General features: G+C 40.6%; 1 protein-coding gene across 1 annotated transcript; it reads right to left on the reverse strand.

Annotated features, from left to right (window-relative positions):
* Positions 1-2,067: 2,067 nt before the first annotated feature.
* On the reverse strand, positions 2,068-13,354 carry edn3b (endothelin 3b). Its single transcript, XM_028993536.1, has 4 exons — positions 13,117-13,354; positions 12,817-13,003; positions 3,860-4,012; positions 2,068-3,633 (listed from the first exon to the last, which is right to left on the reverse strand). Exons 1-4 carry the CDS (start codon positions 13,175-13,177, stop codon positions 3,585-3,587), a joined length of 450 nt encoding a protein of 149 aa, XP_028849369.1. The 5' UTR covers positions 13,178-13,354; the 3' UTR covers positions 2,068-3,584.
* Between the last annotated feature and the right edge of the window lie 6,106 nt (positions 13,355-19,460).

Here is a 19,460-nt window from a genome sequence, read left to right on the forward strand (position 1 = left end):
GTGTAGAGGGTAAACTTCTGATGTGTTAAGGGACACTCCTGGTTAGTAGGAGACCAGTGGTCAACTGGTCTTTCTTTCCTGGACTAATGCAAGAATTTTGGAATCCTATTCATAAATATGTTTATATTTGAGACGAAAATGTAAGAAATATGCAGATGAAGCATTAATGGACTGGTAATGGTAATGGATACCAGAGCTACCCACTGCAGGCATTATGCATGATCAGAGTAACACTTCTGTTTCTGAAATGTGTTCTTCAGTACGTCTGTCATTTCAAATTTATGGCCGAACCTTTCGTGTTATTCCATTCATTTCCTAAATTATTTACTTAATACACTTATTTTAGTCTATAGTGGTTAACCACATGTGTTTTGTGGGGTGGTGGCGGCACAACCGGCGCAGAAGTAAACCTTTCTTTTTATTGCCTTTGCAGAGAGTTAAACAAGACTTTGAAAACTCTGTGTGTAACGATTCATAAGAACCAGTGGTCACCATCATATTTCCAAGATGTCTTTAAGTTTAGTTTTTTTCCTTTTACCCATAAATCATTATCACAATTTATTTTTTCAACGACCACCCTGAAACCACGGCAGATGACGAGACCACAGTCTTATATTATGGAAGCCACAACATTTTTGTGTGGATGTGTTCCAGTGAAAAAAAATGCACTGTTCAAAATTTTTGGAATTCAGCAAATTGTTGGCTTTTGGGGCCACTGAGCCTTGACTGCTGCCAAAATGCTTTACTATGAATTTAACAAGAATTACATTACAATCCTGTTCCATCTGTAGTATAACATTTAAAAATGTTTTTGTAATATGGAGTTTTAATGTAATAACGGTATTTTGTTATATAACCTCTCCAGTCCCTGACCTCAGCTTGTGAAAGTGTATTGGCACAGAACAACCATTAAGTCTTAATTGGTGCTATGGTTGTACAGGGCACATTCATGAGAAATTACGTTTTATTTTGGAGAAAGAGGTCTAGGTTTGGGGTCTAGGTTTGACCAGGAAACAACTTCCATGTATGCCATATAATAAGATGGGCATAATGTATAAGAAGAAAAAAATCACTGCATCACCAAGGTAAACATAATCTGCTGGTAATATGGTAAATTTGTACTGCAGCATGTTAGTTAACATGGTTTAGCTTTGTTTAATTTGTGAAAATACATTAATGAATTCTAAAAGGAACTATGGGAAACCTTTTGGAAATGTGAGAATCATTGGGAAAATTTACAAGGTTCACGCTCATCATCCTTTCCTCCCCAACTTTCCAGGCAGGTTTTTCCCTTAAGAGCCAGCTAAAGTACATTTTCTTCAAGGATTTTCTTCAAAAACAGCCTTGTTCTTTGGAAGCCAAACAGGGTTTTTAGTTCAAACCCTAAGCATTGCTGGATTTGTGCTGGAATGCTGGAGATGAGGTTAATTGCCTCAGACTTGGGCAGGAGTCTTATCCTGAGGACAAGGCGTGCAGTCTTTATCCCAACAGTGCAGCGCTGAATTGAGCAGATACCCTGAAAAGGTTGTGATTCCCATGCTGTGCTTCCATGTCTGAGGTTGTGGTTGGAGTGTCAAGAGTGAGGATTAAGAAGATCTGCTGCTCTTCAAATTACAGCTCCAGACACACTAAATAATTGTCACTGTGACATTTAACACTTTAGTCACCAATTGAAGAGCCTGGCTCATACATTAAAATAAAAGAATAAGACTAAAAAAAATCATGACAAACAAGGACACATCTTTTCAACAAGAATTTTTTAATTTGTGTGTAATTTGTGTAAATTCTAAAACAGAGAGGTTACTATTTTGAATCTGTCACTATTTGGAGTGCTACATGATGAGCTTGTTCACTTGTGTAAAGTCAAAAGTGTTATCTTTTAATGCAAATCCTGAGAACTCATGGGATTTTACTGAAAATGCCTGTCGCTTGTGGGCACAGTTGTAGACTAGTAGACTAGTGCCCAGAGGAAGAATGTATGACAACAGGTACAACATTTGCATTCAGACAGATGTGCAGCCGAGAGTCCCAGATTGCACGGAAAGAATGAGACTGCGGAAAAAGCACTGTGGGAAATGGGGATTTATTTGCAACCAGGTTTATTGATTTTTGGAGAGTAATCTCAAGGGCCTGAGGAAACATTCCTAGACAATAAGGGCAATAATGAGTGAATGACTCTCATGCTTGCAACACAGTTGGTCTTTGTTAGGAGAACACATCAAAACCCAAATGCAGGCATAATTATTGCATTATCAGTTTTTTATGCAAATCAAGCAAACCAATAGTAAACATTTTAGATTATAAACCTGATGTATTCAGATCATTTTAGAATGTCCTTCAGTTGAATGGATTTTATGTTAAATCACATTTTTTTTACATCTAGCTGTCTTTTATTATTGATTCCCTCTTAGTCATAATTTTCAATAGAAGAATCTTATTTAAATGTATTTGTGCATGTTCAAATTATTTCCTTTTCAGAATACTGTAAATGAGTGCTAATTTTAAAAGCTTATCTGATAATAAAGCAAATACATTCTGTCTACACAGAGCAATATATTGTACAGTTATCTGCTATATGGAAAACATGAACAAATAATTATTGCTCTATTTTCTATGACAGGCCTACTCAAGAGCCGTACATATTTTGTTTCCCCTTCTTATCATATATAATGTTTTATGGACTGCTCAGCAGTCTTGATAGCTTATACACTCCAGTAAATATCCTATTGTTTTATTATCTATAATTGATAATGGGACAAGTAGCTACCTGCTAGCAGCATACTATACTGTAGTCAATTCTGTGTGCAAAAATGATAGAAATCACACAAATCGTTTATTGACCGTTGTACGCTGCATTGGAGTAACTAGAATTTTTTTAGGACAATGTTTTTTGTACAGTAGATTTACTTGATGTCATTTTATCCTGCCCCTTTGTATTCATTTAACTAGACAAACCTGCAAAAACTATATATCAATTTTGCGACTTCAGCACAGGTTCTGTCCACAGTTATTGACATTTGCAAAGAAAGCTGTACATGTTTTACTGTAAGTATATACAATTTTTACAAAGTGCGTAATACATACAAAAATGCTGTAAACTGTTATACAAAATAACAATATGCTTTGCACGGCAGTTGTCCTAATTTGCAGTTAGTCTTGTTCAGATCTATATTAATTATTAAACAGTTGTCAGACAAACATTTAAAACATAATTCAACGTCACATAATATGTTACAATCGCTAAAATGAGTATACTTTTCTTTATGAGTATGATAGGGTTTAGGCCCTGCATCTTCACTTCTTAACCATTGCGTTGCTGACTGGGGTCGTCTGGAACGTAGGTGCTCAAGTTGGAGGACTGTCTCATTTCATTAATAGCAAAATGTCCAGGCCTCTCGCTCTAGCAGGTGATCATCTTCTTTAGTACCCAAAACCGGCAAAGAGGTGCCTCTGGAATTTAGTTTTGGAGACATATCACAGCCAATGTAAAATAAGAGCCACGCCTTTGCATCTGATCAATAATGGCATAAGCAAGTGAAGTGGATTTTATTTCCCAAAGCATGGAAATTGAATATCCAGGGAGGTCAGGAGTTCATAAAGGAGTGCCTTGCCCTCTGTCCTGCGGTTTTAGACCTAAAAAAGTAAACAACAACGCATTATATTATATGCATTCCCATCCACATCATTACCAAGTGATTGTATTTTGTCAAAGAATGTTCCTGCGCTTCTCCAATAAATCTGTTGTGCCACAGTCATACCAGGAATTGCTTCACTGACAAACCCAAACCAAGGAATGCTAGCTGATCAAGTTATATCTCTATACTGATGAAATCTCGTGTCAGTCGCTTTGCATGAGTACCTTTCACAGAAGCCTGCACAACGTCGGTCCGTTTGATCCATGCACACACACCGGTTCCAATCTTCTCCCGCCGCTCTGTGCACCACACTCTCACTGGAGCGTCGGATTCGCTGTGATCCCCGGTAGCTCGACATACCATATGGAACAGTGCGTCTAGGAAAAACAGACATTTAATACCATGTAAAGACCCAGATTACAGAACAGATGACACATCACACAGATGGAAGCCATGTCCTGTTTTTTAAATGGCTGTCATCAAGCCTTTTCCACATTTAGCTGCACAGCACAAAACTGCACCCTGGAAAAAGTGTTGGAGATTGATTCACAATCAACCATTTAAAAATGTTGCACTTTGTGCTAAAAACAAATATCAAGGCTGTACTATGTGTACTGCATCAATTAAAAAAAGTATATTTTAATGACTTTACTCTCCACATTGCCAGTTTTATGAACAGTGATGACTAATATTTGATATTTGGCAGAATTATGGTTTGTGTATGATGATGATTTATTCATTTGAATCCACACTGACAAAGAAAAATATACATGCTCACAAAGGTGCCATGCTCACAAAGGATATATGTGAGTGATTACTCAAAATGGCTTAAAAATGTCAAGGCTTAAAAAAGCCTTGACATTTACATTTACAGCCCTTATCCGGAGCGACTTACAATCAGTAGTAAGAGGGACAGTCCCCCTGGAGCAAATTAGGGTTAAGTGTCTTGCTCAGGGACACAATGGTAGTAAAATGGTGGTAAAAATGACTGTTTCTCATAGTTATCTGAACATGAGAGCTTCAAATTGACAGTTCATGAGAGCTCTATAATTGACAGTTCTAGTAAGTGCTTAATTCTGGATGATTTAAAATGCACGAACATCTTTAAAAACCTTTTTTTGTTATTTGTTTATTTGTGTAAATCCCAAGGACCTCTTTGGTCTTACCTATCTTAATGCTAGCACCATCAGCTGCCATTCATTTCTCTACAACAGGGTGGGTAGTAGCCCAGTGGGTAAACCCCAGCCAAGAGGGTTCAAACCCTCCCGTTCATCACATCCATCTTTAATAAGTCCATAAAATCTGGTCTTGTCTCAACAGCCTAAAAAAGGATAGAATCATTCAAATTCTTAAGAAATCCTTCGCCAATCCCTCTGATGTCTCTAAATATAGACTCTTACCTTTTCTTTCCAAAATTCTATAACATAGCAATTACAATGAGCTCTCTATCTACCTTATCTACCTTATATACCTATCTATCCTATCTACCTTATGTGGGGGCCTAGCGTTTAAGGAAGCTGTAATCAGAAGGTTGCCAGTTCGAATCCCGAGCCGCCAAGGTGCAACTGAGGTGCCGCTGAGCAAAGCACTATCCCCACACACTGCTTGCCTGTGATGGGGTGATGGGTTAAAAGCAGAGGACACATGTCGTTGTGTGCACCGTGTGCTGTGCTGCGGTGTATCACAATGACAATCACTTCATTTCACTTACTTTCAGGACCCAAATCAAAACCACTCACTCCACAGAGACTACTCTGGCAGTTACAGAGACATGAAGGTGACATGGAAGAAATGTGCCACATCGGCACCTCACAAGACAGGTGTCCCTCAGCGCTCAGTACTTGGTCTTCTCCTGTTAGCTCTTTACATCAACTCCCTTGGTGAGGTCATATCTTCCCATCTGTTAGCCCATCACTGCTATGCAGATGACCATTAGATTTAAACGTGTCCACCAAAATCTCTGCTTGCCTGTCTGACATCTCATTATAGATGGCAGCGTATCATCTGAAACTCAACTCAACTACTAAATGTCTTTAAACAATATGATTATTCTATAAAAAAATTAACACAATTGTATGTGAATCAAAGTGCAATGTAATCTGGCTGCCTTAAAATACCAATGTGCCCAGCCACTCTTCATTTGAAAACCAAGAGGCTGCAACATCTTCCTGAAGATGTTTTGCTCAGAGAGTATTTATGCCCTTCCAAAGAATCAAAAATGCAGCTCTTGCAGAAGACCTTCTTTTTTCTTTACAGACCTCAACATGACCTCCAGAGCTTCTGTTAAATACCATTATGAACACAGAAAACAGCTACTTGAAAATGCGGCACTTTTTAAAGTTGTAAAGAGTTGATTTAAGGAGCCCATGCTGTTGCCCATGCCTGCCAGCTATGAAATCAGCCTAACCTAGCCTTTCCTGACAATTACGGTGAACAAGCGGTAGCTCAATTTTTTTTTTTACGGTCTGTAACCTTGGTAAATGTTAAAGGGAGATCTCAAATGTATTGGGATGCCCCATCTTGTGAATGGTGTCCATCACTGGTAATAATCAACATTTATGGCATTTATCAGACTCCCTTATCCAGAGCACCTTACAGGGACAGTCCCCCTGGAGGGTTAAGTGTCTTGCTCAGGGACACAGGTTCATAGGCGAGTGTCTTACCCACTAGGCTACTACCACCCCTGTATACATCCCTGTATCAGTATACATGTAAACATTTACATTATTAGACATGCAGTATAAAAGCATGTATATAATCACATTATGGTGAACATAATGGTATGAATAAAGATGCTACAGACTGATGAGTAATAAAAGTGTATTTTCATATTGTCACTCCTAGGAGTCTTCTCAGCCAACTGAATGCCAATTCAAAATTAACTGTGGTATAAATAACAATAAATCTTTGAATGGTCTTAAACCCCATAAAACATGTCCATGATGCAACCTGTCCCTGTGTTTTTCCCAACACAAATAAATTTTAAGATCAGAATCCTTAGAACATGCTATAAAACTTTACCAGATATTATTCCACATAGCATGAACCCAGGCATTGGGGAGACACATGACAGTGTGTTTCTTTGAGGAGGGTTGCATCAGGAAGGGCATCTGGTGTAAAACTTTTACCAGCTCAATTGTGCAGACAACCAGACCAGTTGATCCACTGTGACGGGAGAAGATGAAGGAAGAAGAATATGAATTGCATGATTTAATTTAAAATGCTGTTTAGTCCGGGATACTCCAGCCTGAGGTATGACATCCAAATGCCAGTTTAAACAAGCTCAATTCAGCAAATTACTTTCACAGGAGCGATCATATTCTGGGGCAGTGGTGGCACTGCTCCCCGGGTGCCTGTCATGGCTGCCCGCTGCTCACTCATGGGTTAATGGGACAAATTTCACTGTGTGCACCGTGTACTGTGCTGCTGTGTATCACATGTGACAATCACTACACTTTAACACTTTAACTATCTGTGAAAATTGCTTGATTAAATTGAGCCTATGGGCTAAACTGCTCATCCCTGGGATCTCGCTGTATCTGCTGCAGATTCTTCGTTCATTTAAATTAAACTTCAGCAATAAGGACATAGCTGAAAGAATAAGTACATAAATGAAATAAGAACCATGCAAACAAAGATTTTAATTGTGCTGGAGGATTACAACAATTTGGCATCCGTGGCACAGAATATATATATATTTTGAAAAAATATATATAGCACAATTTAGAACAAGACACGGTTACAAAGACTGGAGGTTCTGTTACTTACACCCCAAAAGCCTTGGTTCTCTGATGGAAGAAATATCACATAAACAGCTTACAGGTATCTGTACACCTAAGCTGTCTTCAAAGAGTGAATCGCTTCTTTTACTTAAGGTGTCATTTTCGACAGTAATCCACTGGTTTATTTGCAGCATGTGGCGTGGTAAATGTCTGTGCTTATAATAAACATATGTTGGTCATATATAACCCGGTCAGCAGGAGTTGGCCTGCTAAAGACCGTGGACAATGCTAAAGATTTCGAAACCCACACCCTATTACACCGGCATCAACCTCCCGTTCCTCTCCATCGTACAAAAATACCTACGCCGTAGCTCACGTACCTAACACTGCCTGTCACTGACCCGCCTTTATTTTTTCCCCAGGCTTCTCATGTCAAATGCATTCGTGGTCCCATGTTTGTTTTTGTGTCTAAGATCATTTTCTGGCCACGGTTGTAAAACTGGGCTTGACCGGAGCCCGACTGGCTGCTGTTTGCGTGCGCTGCAGGAGACGAAGTGTACTGGGCACCTCCTGAAACCAGACAAGTGGGGGCTTGGCATGAAAAGAAAGGTAAGGAAAGAATGTTTTCGAGGTGTCTTGCCAGGATGCCTTGGGAATATATAAGAGTGAACACAACAAAGGCTTCAACTAAGTATCAAAGCAGGCAGAGCAGTGAAGGCCTGTGATTCTGGGGTGGAATAAATCAGAAGGTCAACCACATGTGGATGAAGCACATCTGGACAACAATGGGTATCCTGCTGGGATGATTGTCAGTGGATATAGCATATTTTATCATACTTCAACCACATTTTGGTAAAGTCCTGCAGCGCAATGTTTTCTGAAGCTGTACATCTCATATCAAATTCTAGATCACTTGACACAGTGAGAGTTCAGTTGGAATATTATTTATTACCATGCCAGTAAGAACAATCTCAAAATATGGGTCATACTTTTTCAATAATGCTGCACATCAACACAGCAATTCCCCTCCTTTGAACAAATATTAAAAAAGACTCAATTTGTTATTTGATCAGCAGTCATGGTTAGGCCTTCCATGCTCTCCCGGGCAGGTGCTCGATCTTTCTCTGAACTCTGCCCACTCTGCTTGAGAAGTTCTAAAGTTCTGTGGTATTGTGAAATCAGTTATTCTTTTTGGTGATGCTAGTTGATGGATCACTCAACTTTAAACTTTGGTTCAGATGCTACAGTAAAAGTCCACAAGGCAGCCCACAAGACAAACGAACAAACTCTAATCCCATGTCAAGGAGTTTAACTTGAGAGTTTGTATGGATAGGTAGATTACTGAACAATCCTCATGATAGAATCTTAGTACAGAACTACTTAGTACAGTAGTAATATCAAAAATATTAATCCTTCTTATCAGCACCTTGGAGAGTGACTATAACCATGGAAACTAAACATTTCTTCAAAACATTCAAGCACAATCATATCCGTTAAATTGTTTTGTGTAGTTATATAACAGATGTTGGATCGATCTTCTAATAATGTTTAACATCAGACACTCCACAACCCTCGCCAAACAGATATTAACAACTGTTATCCTCTCAAAGTCAAAATAACCTGCCCTGAGATAAAACAGAAAATGAAAATATGTTTACTTTGAATAAACTGTTAGCCATCACAGGAAACTGTAAGATGTTCTCTTCCACGACTAATGTGCAAATATCAAAACAGGAAGGTTCCATATTTGCATGTGAATGGATTGTGTCTTTGTTTTGATGGAAACTGTAACTGCAGCTTCACTGAGGGTGGGACGAAGTGTTAATGGAAAACAATGAACAAACTTGTCCACAGACAGCTGTAATTGGAATTATAATATAAAGATAAAGGTGACTTTTGAACCTAATAAGGAGACATAATAACATTCAAACTGAATACACACCCACACTGACTACAGACTCACACCGTATCTATTCCCACACTGAATCCTACACCCACACTTCCAATACAGCCACACTTGTCATCTCCCTTCAGCTGCTCCCGTTAGTGGTAGCCACAGTAGATCAACCGGCCTGGTTGTCCACATAACTGTTTTGTCAAAAGTTTTACGGCGGATGCCCTCCCCGAGCTTGGGGCCGTCACCAAGAAACACAAGATCACCAGCATCTCCAGTGGCTGGGTTCCCACTATACCCACACTGACTCATGCTTATTCCTATAGGCTCACTTATCGTCCCTTAATATATGTGCAATTAAAACCTTTCATCCAATAACACTCACATACCGCTGCATGTCATTTGTGTTGGTGCCACTGTTACGCAGCATGTCCATTAGAGAGTAATTCCCACAACAAACAATGGCAACGGTGGAGGAGGTGGTGATAATGGAGGAACAAATACTTAACAAATAACAAATACTTCAAATACTTTTTTGAAATACCAACATCTCACTTTTAGCAATAATGCCCCCAAATTTTCCAGTGGTACTGCTCTGTTCTCTCTGCATTCACAAGCTTTCAAAAAACATGCACAATACAGACAGAGCACAAATGGGCCTTAACCCTGCTTCTACATAAAAAGCTCCACTCCAGTTCTCCCTTAATTAGGCCCAGGTGTTTCTTATAGGCCTTACTAAGAGTGTGGCATGTTTCAAACCCATTTGAGTTGGAACAAAACCCCTTCTTCAGGACCAGGGTTGAGAACTATACCCACACCGCTTTTAAGCCCTAACAATGTCAGTGATGTGTGGGCTGAACATGGGCACCAAAATGATAAAGATAAGAAAATAAATAACTTGATCTTTTACTGTAAAGTCATTTAAAGAAATGTCCAATCAATATAGAGAAAGAGACAAAAGACATCATAATGTGGTGGGGACAGTTTAATATGTGGGGTGGATGGGCATACACAAAAACTATACCCGCATGTCCCATATACTCATGCTGCTTTTATACCCACCCATTCCCTACATCAACATATGAACTATACCCACATTTCCCCTACACTCATGCTGCTTTTATACCCACCCAACCCCTACACCAACATATGAACTATACCCACATTTCCCCTACACTCATGCTGCTTTTATACCCACCCATTCCCTACACCAACATATGAACTATACCCACATTTCCCCTACACTCACCCTGCTTTTATACCCACCCATTCCCTACACCAACATATGAACCATACCCACATTTCCCCTACACTCATGCTGCTTTTATACCCACCCAACCCCTACACCAACATATGAACTATACCCACATTTCCCCTACACTCATGCTGCTTTTATACCCACCCATTCCCTACACCAACATATGAACTATACCCACATTTCCCCTACACTCACCCTGCTTTTATACCCACCCATTCCCTACACCAACATATGAACTATACCCGCATGTCCACTAGGGGTGTGTATTGGCAAGGATCTCACAATACAATATTGTCACGGCTGGACACAGCTGGATTCACAGCCTGCACCAATCAGAGTGCTGGTAGAGGACTCCACAAAGACCACCACGAAAACCCCAAAAAAACGTAGATACAGAATGAGTGATTGAGGCAATTGTTGAGGCAAGTTAATCAACTTTTGTTTTTCACACAGTACATGGCTGGCTGTAGTGCTGCGTTTGAAAAAGCTGCTTATTCTTCTAACCCTGCCCAGCAATCTGGCCACTGATTGGTAGCTTTGGTGCATGCTATGAAGTTAAATTCAATATGTGAGTAAAGCCTTTAAAATTTGTAATATCTGCATTATGCACTGCAATGGCCATGTTTGACACGCTGTCTGTGACTATGGTAGGGTCTTCAGTTTTTGTCCCATTCCTCTACTGCCCCTTTTTTCATCTTGGCAATGTTACTACATTAATGTGGGGCGATGTGATGGTAATGTAAGATTCAGTGGCTCGCAAAGTCTAGCAATTGCACATAAGTAGTATTGTGGTTCTGGCTTAAGCCATGTAGCACGGCTCCATGTACCTGAACCCGGTGTTTTAGTACTGACTAATAAAATGCACCAGCGAGTCTGTCATTTTTGGAGCGTGAGGCGAGTTGACAAACAGACAGGAAGCAGCAAGGTGTCACGACGGCGAGCTGACGGGGGAGGGAAGCGCAGAGTCGGGACATTCTGGGCAAGGGATTTAATTTATAACAAATAAAGGAACTAAAACAAAACCAGGCTCGGTTGCCGTAAACAGTGCAAATAGGGAAAAACACAAACTTGCCCGGAGGCGTGTGGCAATTGCCAGAACTCAAAAACAACCAGTTGCACGGTTCATCAAAGTGCTGTCCCTGCAGAGGGGCAGAGTCAAAGGCTTTTTATGGCTGTCTGGATTGGGCACAGGTGATGTGTCCAGGTGCCTTCAATCCTGACACTGTGTGAGATTGTTGGAGGATTGTGTATGTTTCTACACTGCCGCCCCCCTCCCCTGCAAAATGCTCTGTCTTTCTAATTAAGAAAAAAAATCATGCTTTACAATTGGCCCATTTGAATTGGGGGCACATCCCTCAATGCCTCCTCCACTAGACAGCACTGTGCTGCTGACAGTTCACTTTGCCATGTATTTTGATCACATGTTGATCGTATTCTTTATTTAAAACAGCACATATGATCCTTTCTTCTTTTATTTTCTGGTTGGTAACACCAAAAGCTATGCATTGGTGGCTTATCTTCAACCTCTGTTGCTCCACAGCTGAGCACTGCCCAGCACTGCTGCTACCAACATCAGGAACTGAAACTCCAAAAGATGTAGATAAACATACACAATCCTCCAAATTTGTGCCTGTGTCGGATATTCCAAACCATTGCCTTCAACACAATATAAAGTCCGGTCTGCCTGACTAAAACATGGATAGATGTCTTTTAGTCGAGGCATCCCATACATCAGATCCATGTCTGTATGACAAGAGCATCGGTGTACTATATTGTAGATGTAAGACTATATTCACAAAAAAAGATTACATTTCAATTGCCTCTGTTAATATTACTAAATTACAGGTAAGGATTTCTGAGACATTTGTTGCTTTTATATGTTATATAAAACAAAGTTACTATTATTTCTTAAATAAATAATGGGTTGAATATTTTTTGCCCCCCAGACAAGTCAAAATTCCAGTCATACATGATTTTCTAGGCCACAAACACAATGATTCTACTCTCATACTGGGAATCATTTATCCATACGAATGTATATTTTGGTGTAAAAATCACGTTATGCCAAGTTTTACACGTGATTCACGAAACAGTGTGTGTGGAAATTATGTGTGTGTGGTTTTTGCCTGATTTTTGTTACATATGGTAGGGACCATTTTCTTACACATGAAACCTACACATGTAAGTAGGCCGATATATCAAAATATATCAAGCACTTGAAGGGCTCTACTGCATCACCGATGAAATTCTGCCGGTGTTACACCCACTGGGCGTGTCACCCCTTCATATAATGAAAGGCAGCCTTACTCAGGGGTGTTGATCCAGATGATGTCCAGGTGACAGTAATAGACACACTCCTTGTCTTTGTAGGAGTAGCACGTGCAGCGCTTGCTTCTCCTCGCCGACTCGGACCCAGAACCTGCGGGCTGCTGGGATGGAACCTGGAGGTCCCGCGTCTCCTCCGGCGGGTCGTCGGCGGCGCAGGGATTTTTACCTGCATCCGGAACACGGAGAACCAACACAGCACTCAGAACTGAGACACTTACTTTAAACTCCACCAAATAAAGAATTTAAATACAAAACAAACAAACCAAAAACATAACTCACCCATCACCGATACGAAACAAATGAACAGCAAAATTCCAAGATGAATACAGATTCCAGCCATGACGCGCAGATCCAACACGTGGGCAAAATTACTGCCGTTATAATTTCAAATGAACGAGCGCGAACCGACACACATGCGACCGAATCCCGGTATCGGTTAGAAGCCCCATGTTCTCAGGTACTTTCCGGAACCGAACGCGCCCGTCACCTTCCCTCCGCGATGCGCGCACAACGCGTCAGGTCGGCCGCGGTGAGCAGGTTAAGTACGGGGCTTCGTGGAGCGCCGGGCGCGGCGCCGCCTGCAGGCCGCAGGCGGTACTGCGCGTCCGCGCTTCTGGTGATTGACAGGCGTCCACGGCTTCGCAAATTATCTAAATGTTTAGACAGTCCTGCACAAGATCGCGTTGTTTCTACGTGTTTCTGGGCATGACATATTTTAGGATTGTGGAAATTTGCACAGTTATTATATTAAAACGATAATACAAGTGATTGAATATAGAGCAGAGTGCGGTTTAGCATGGGCTTGACACAAACCTACGCCTTCTATTAATATTTATTCTTATCCATTTCACCAAGAAGGACTTCAGACAGTTTTCCACTGATCGCTCTTTTACTATGATGTACTTTCATAATTCATACAAATAGCAATGTGTCATGTGATGTGATTAAAAACTATTTAGTCACATTCAGGATTTGTTTACATCTTCAAAGACAAAAAATTATAGGTCAGCTCAATTCAGTGAACATGCATGTGCATATGGTCTGGATTTTTCACCATTCATGTTTATGATTATATCTTTTATTCTTTTTTTGCTCATTATCCCCACAAAAACATGGGTACTGAACACCTACCTCACAGAGCTTACACCCATGTTTTTGCTCTAGTCTTGAATTACTAGGTCCATGCAATAACATACAGAGTGTCTGTTTCTTTGAAAACACATAGTAAAATGTTTGCACAGAAGCTGTAAAATATACCGTGTCTCGTGAGGGTGCATTTTCTATTACCGCCCACTTCAAAGGTGGCATCACAGTTATAACAGCGTACATACATTATATCTGAGAATGTATCATGAGTGCCACTATGGCCACAATCCTCAGAGCTCTGTGTGCCATAGACAGCTTTGTTCTTGGTGTGGAATACAGAGAAATTCCTGACAAATGAAGAACATGAGCTCTGTGCTACACCCATTTTTTTTTTTTTCGTAAGTGAGATCAACAGCCAGTTTGTCAAAATCAGGTCCACTTATGCCGTAAAACCTGCTACCGGCTGATTGTTTTAATGCCCTCACACACCTTTCCCTGAGGTCAGTGTTTCACCAGCAGATTACCTGAGTAGCTCTTCCACTTTGCCTCCCGGCATGTTGGGACTGTAACGCACGCTGGCTGGTTATCTTCAAAAAACTAAATATTCCCGACTGCATGGGGACTGGCTCAGACTTCCATTCATATCTAACATTGCGAAAGGAACAGGCTCACAGACGTCCACACGTGAGATTCTTAGATACAATCTAACCACTTTATTTTGCTTCTTTCATTCCTTGGGAGGGCAGAAATACCGGCAGCACAGTTTACACCATTTGTATTTATATAGAAAATATTTGCCAAAGGATTTGCAGTTATGCTATTGCCTTGGAAGACACCCACCCACACACGTACACTCAGGGGCTGGCATGTCTTGGAAATGGGTATGTGTACCCCAAGCTGGTTCAATACAATAATGATGCATGGCTTTTTTTTACATCAGCAGTTCTCCAGAAATTAGTCACAATTATCCCTTACTAAGCAGAACATTCTTCAGCACCAGAGTAAATGTATACTGCTGCATTTGTAATTTGGCCATTTCAAAAGAGTTCACCAAATATGTTAGAGCGTTGCATGCAAACAGTTTATTTTCAGCTGGATATTCCAAGCAAATTTCATTCTTATGATATAAATAATAATAATAATAATAATAATAATACAACTTTTTAAATTCAGGCCAAAAGAGGCCGAACTTCTGACAAATTCAAATACAAATATGTGTAGCAATTAAGCGGATTTGGCTCATTTATGTTTTGCACACTGGTGCAAAAACAAAGGCAGAATTCAGAAGAATGGACTAGTGCAACCTTGAGTTATTACTTAACTGTATGCTTGCAATAAGGCATCAATTCCTAATTCAAAAATGAAGCTGGACCTTCAGGACCAGGACCTCTGTATTTGATAATCTGTGGCAAGAGCTGCCACCTTGTCTCTTAAAAGACGAGCCTCTGTTAGAGGTGGAGGAGGAATATATATCCTTTTTTCCCGCTACTTTCTATATTCTAAGCCCTTTGTTATATAACACTGAAAAGCAGTATGTATATAAGATGTGTTTATTGTCATGGCTGTGCAGAAACATTCAATTAAGAATTTTTTTTACACCATGCACCCCCTACTCTCTGCAACTTACTCATACACTGTACTCCCCAAACTTTGTAAATTTATTGATTATGATGAGGTCAAGAGACCTGATACAGGGAGTTATTAGAAAGCTATTTCTGCCTTGTGACTTTTTTTCTGCTTGCAGATAATCTTTGGTCTTTATTTAGGAGCCTTCATCAGCATGCCAGACGGGGCTCTGACCAGTGGGCGTGGGGGGAAGGGCTGAATTGGCTGTCGACAGGAAGGCTCGTGGAGATCTGGAGCTGAGGAGCCCGTCCAAGATAAACATCAAGTGCGGCTTTTCCCTGCAGCCCAGGGGAATTATTTGTGTCGAAGCAAAACAGAGTGCCGTGTTTTACTAGAGGTGGGTGGCGGTGGGCAAAAAGAAAGCATCTGAGGGAGAGCTCTCAAGCGCTCTCGCGGTTTATTTAGCTTTGAGGGAAAGATTGAGGAAGGTGTTATCTCTTCATTAAGAACTTGTTAATGTAATAATTAGTTTTGGCTGGATAACACAAAGCCCCTTTCATTCTGATAAAGATGCAGTCATGGTGAAAAATTTATGAGATTATGGTTGCAATGAATGTGAGAAAACTGTTGTCCTATTATCCAGATTTTTAACGATTTATTATTAATAATGCACACTTGAAACATTTGGATGACAGTCATTCCATCATTTAGGACTTTTGTCTGCATCTCTAATCTTCCCGATTATCCATCATTCAATTAAGACCACATACTTTAAATATTTAGACTAGTTAATTGGGAATGGTGCCCAGTTAAAGTAATGGGAATAAATGGCTTCATCTGGGGGATCCTCGAAAAACCAGTCACCATGTGAAATGTACGACAATGAATCTTAAATCAATATGTTAGCATTAGCATTTATTTTTTTACATTTTATTTTCATATAAAATTTCCCAGCTCAAAGTGCTTTAAAATATAGTAAAAAGCAAAAATATAATAATCATTAAATAATATAAACACATAAAGTTCTCTTAATTTAAATTGATGAAGTTGGAGAACTAAATAACATGCAAGACTAAAAACAAAATAAAGGCATGAAGATAAAATTGAGATGAGAGATCAACAGTTATTTAAATAAATAAAACAAATCAAAGTAAATCACGTAATGCGTTCCAGAGGTTTGGAGTAGAGCTTTTATTGGGCCTTAAACATTAGGCCTGACAAGGTCCGAGCCTGACAGATTTCGGCCCAAGCCCAAAAAGTACATTTTGAATGATTTTCTTTGAATGAAGGCCCAACATGCTTATTCAAATGTGCACATGCATACAGCTCTTTTACTTTTTGTCAAGAATATGAAATTTATACATTTTTATTAATAACTAACGTAGTCTATGGCTCATTATTCTCATCATGCACGTGGCCAAAACTGTTCCACACCTGAGCCTTTGCTTTTGTTGCCGGTGCGACCAAATCGTAATCGGCAGAGGCTAGCCTCCATTTCACCTCCTTAGCGTCCATTTTCGCATCTGTCTCGAAATGCGTCACCTGACTGCTTATTTACCAAGCCTGAGCCTGTGTAAAATAATGAAAAATTAAACCCGAACTCTACCAAAGCCATCAGGTCCCATCGGGTTTGAGCAAAGATCTTCAGCTCTAACTTGGAGCACATTGGATGTGTGTGCAATATTCGTTAAATGTAATGAATTAAATGATGTTTCTCATTGCACTGTGTCCAAACAGCAAATGCTGCATGTAAGCAACGCACAACTGTCTCAACTCTTCTAACTTTTCTATTTTGTTTAGTGGAGAAAGAATTTGCAAGGCCAAAAATTGACCTGTCCACACAAATGAGATCCGTTCACTGGCCAACTAAAGAGCTCATGATGAGTCTCAGATGTCTTGGAGATGCTCTGATCTCCTTCTATCAGGCTGTCTCATAAATATTATCAGGAATTCACTGTTTACATAATGGATGTATCTCTTATTCACATAAGGATATCTGCAGGTATCACAACAGTTCCGCGGTGGACACTGTATTCTCTGACAGATCCCATCTCATGTCAATATCGCCAAAGACCACGTGTCTCCTGCAAGACTACGTGAATGAAAGCATGAAACTGACAAGGTGCTAAAGCTGTTGTTGTAGGGGTGTGTCCAAAACACAGCAAAAAGCCCCACAACAAGAAAACACAAGGAACAGTGCTTTTACCGTGATTTGACAGGAGGGAGCATTCCAAACTTTTGCACGCCTTACCTTTGGAAGGAAACTTGATGAAGTACAAATGATTCAGGATTTGCCTGCCAATACTTACATCTTGATAAATTCATCATGTTGGCTTGGTTTTTGCCAGAAGTCTGAAAGCCTCCTGCCTTTTATCAAACCTGCCCTTGTTGCCAAATGAAAGACAAATTGGCCGAGCCGGCTGCTCTCATTCACTCAGCCTTCGCTTCCTTCTGGTACTTCAAACCAAAGAGTCTTCTTGTCCAATATCAGAACAGAGCGCTCAACACTTCTTCATGCAAGAAATGAAAGTCTCCATCATGGTTTACGCTTCCTAGATTACCAAGCCCAAAACGACTAATGGCTTCCTGGCACGCTGTGCTGATACTTTTGGCCTAGTAGAACTTGTAGGATTATTTGCCGCTGTTGGAAGGATTAATCATTGTTGGTGTAATCACACGAAAAACAAATGTACAAGTCAAGTCGATTACAGAACAAATGAACACCTCCAAATCTCTTTTATATCTTTTAAGAACAGCAAATGCTTATTTTTTTGCTTCTGGAATCCAATTTGTATCCGATGCCCTGGCACAACCACTGATTTGTTTAAGCGCCCAGGCAAGTAACAAGCTTTGTGTCGTGACACCCCCCACCCCCCCAGGCACTGGGGGTTGCTGTATCTGTCAAAGAATATTCCCCAGAGACCCACCCACACACACACAAACACACACACGGCAGAGAGTAATTCAATAAGTGTGTCAAATGCCTTATGAGAAAAGGACATCAATCATTCCAGGTTATCTCTTCCAGATTCTGTGTCTGGATTCATTCTGCCCAGAAAAATGTGCAGAGCCTAGAAGACAGCACTTGCGCTATTCCATTTTTTAAAATGTTTTTCTAAAAAAGATTGAAAAAAGTATTGACTGAACCAGCTCACAAGCACAAGAGAACTTTATGTCTGGAAAACTCTTTTCTTTTGCAGGACTGCTGGTAGGGATGTGGACACGGAACCTACACCAGCAGGCTTCCGAGTAGAAAAGTAGCAACATCCAGCGGGCTTCTGGAAGCTATATTTCATGTCCTACAGAACGATGTTCCGACAGAAGTCAATGAGGCACAAGCCTCCCCATACAATCCCTCGCTGAGGGCCTGCCATTCTGTCCCTGAAACCACCTCATCAATCAAACCCAAGTGACATCCCCGGTCCAGCATGTCCAGCCATTTCATTAGTGTGGTCCCAGCAGCGCAGAGCTCGCCGCTCATCATGCCTGTACAGAGGAGGGGACTTCCCACACCGGCCTTCACGCGTGCACCTTTCTGCTGACGTTCAAGCAACAGTTATCTTAATGGAGCTGCCACAGTGAATCAGTGGAGACACCAACCAAGTGTTACGTTATCTTTGTTTGCTTTCGACGACCCCGTCCCACCCCCGACGCAAAACCTTTGACCGCAGCTTCATCTGATGCTGCAGTTTGCTCCCTGTGACCTTTAACATTCCCAGCTAATGAGCCTCTTTGTAGTGTCACTCTTTGTGGTGTCTGGTCAGCATGAAGCAAAAGGTTAAAGAAAAAGGCTCCATTTGATCCGTCTCAATATATAAAACATAACGTGACAGACTATTCACACACAAACAGGCTTTTCCAGCACGACATCCTATAAAATAGCGGTGGGGAAAAGAACCTGTTGACAGTATACTTTCTAGCAATGGAGGTTTTCGATTGGATCATTTTCCCGGGCAGGTAGTGGTAACACA

The sequence above is a fragment of the Denticeps clupeoides genome, chromosome 10 (assembly GCF_900700375.1).
Source record: "Denticeps clupeoides chromosome 10, fDenClu1.1, whole genome shotgun sequence".
Classification (NCBI taxonomy): Eukaryota; Metazoa; Chordata; class Actinopteri; order Clupeiformes; family Denticipitidae; genus Denticeps; species Denticeps clupeoides.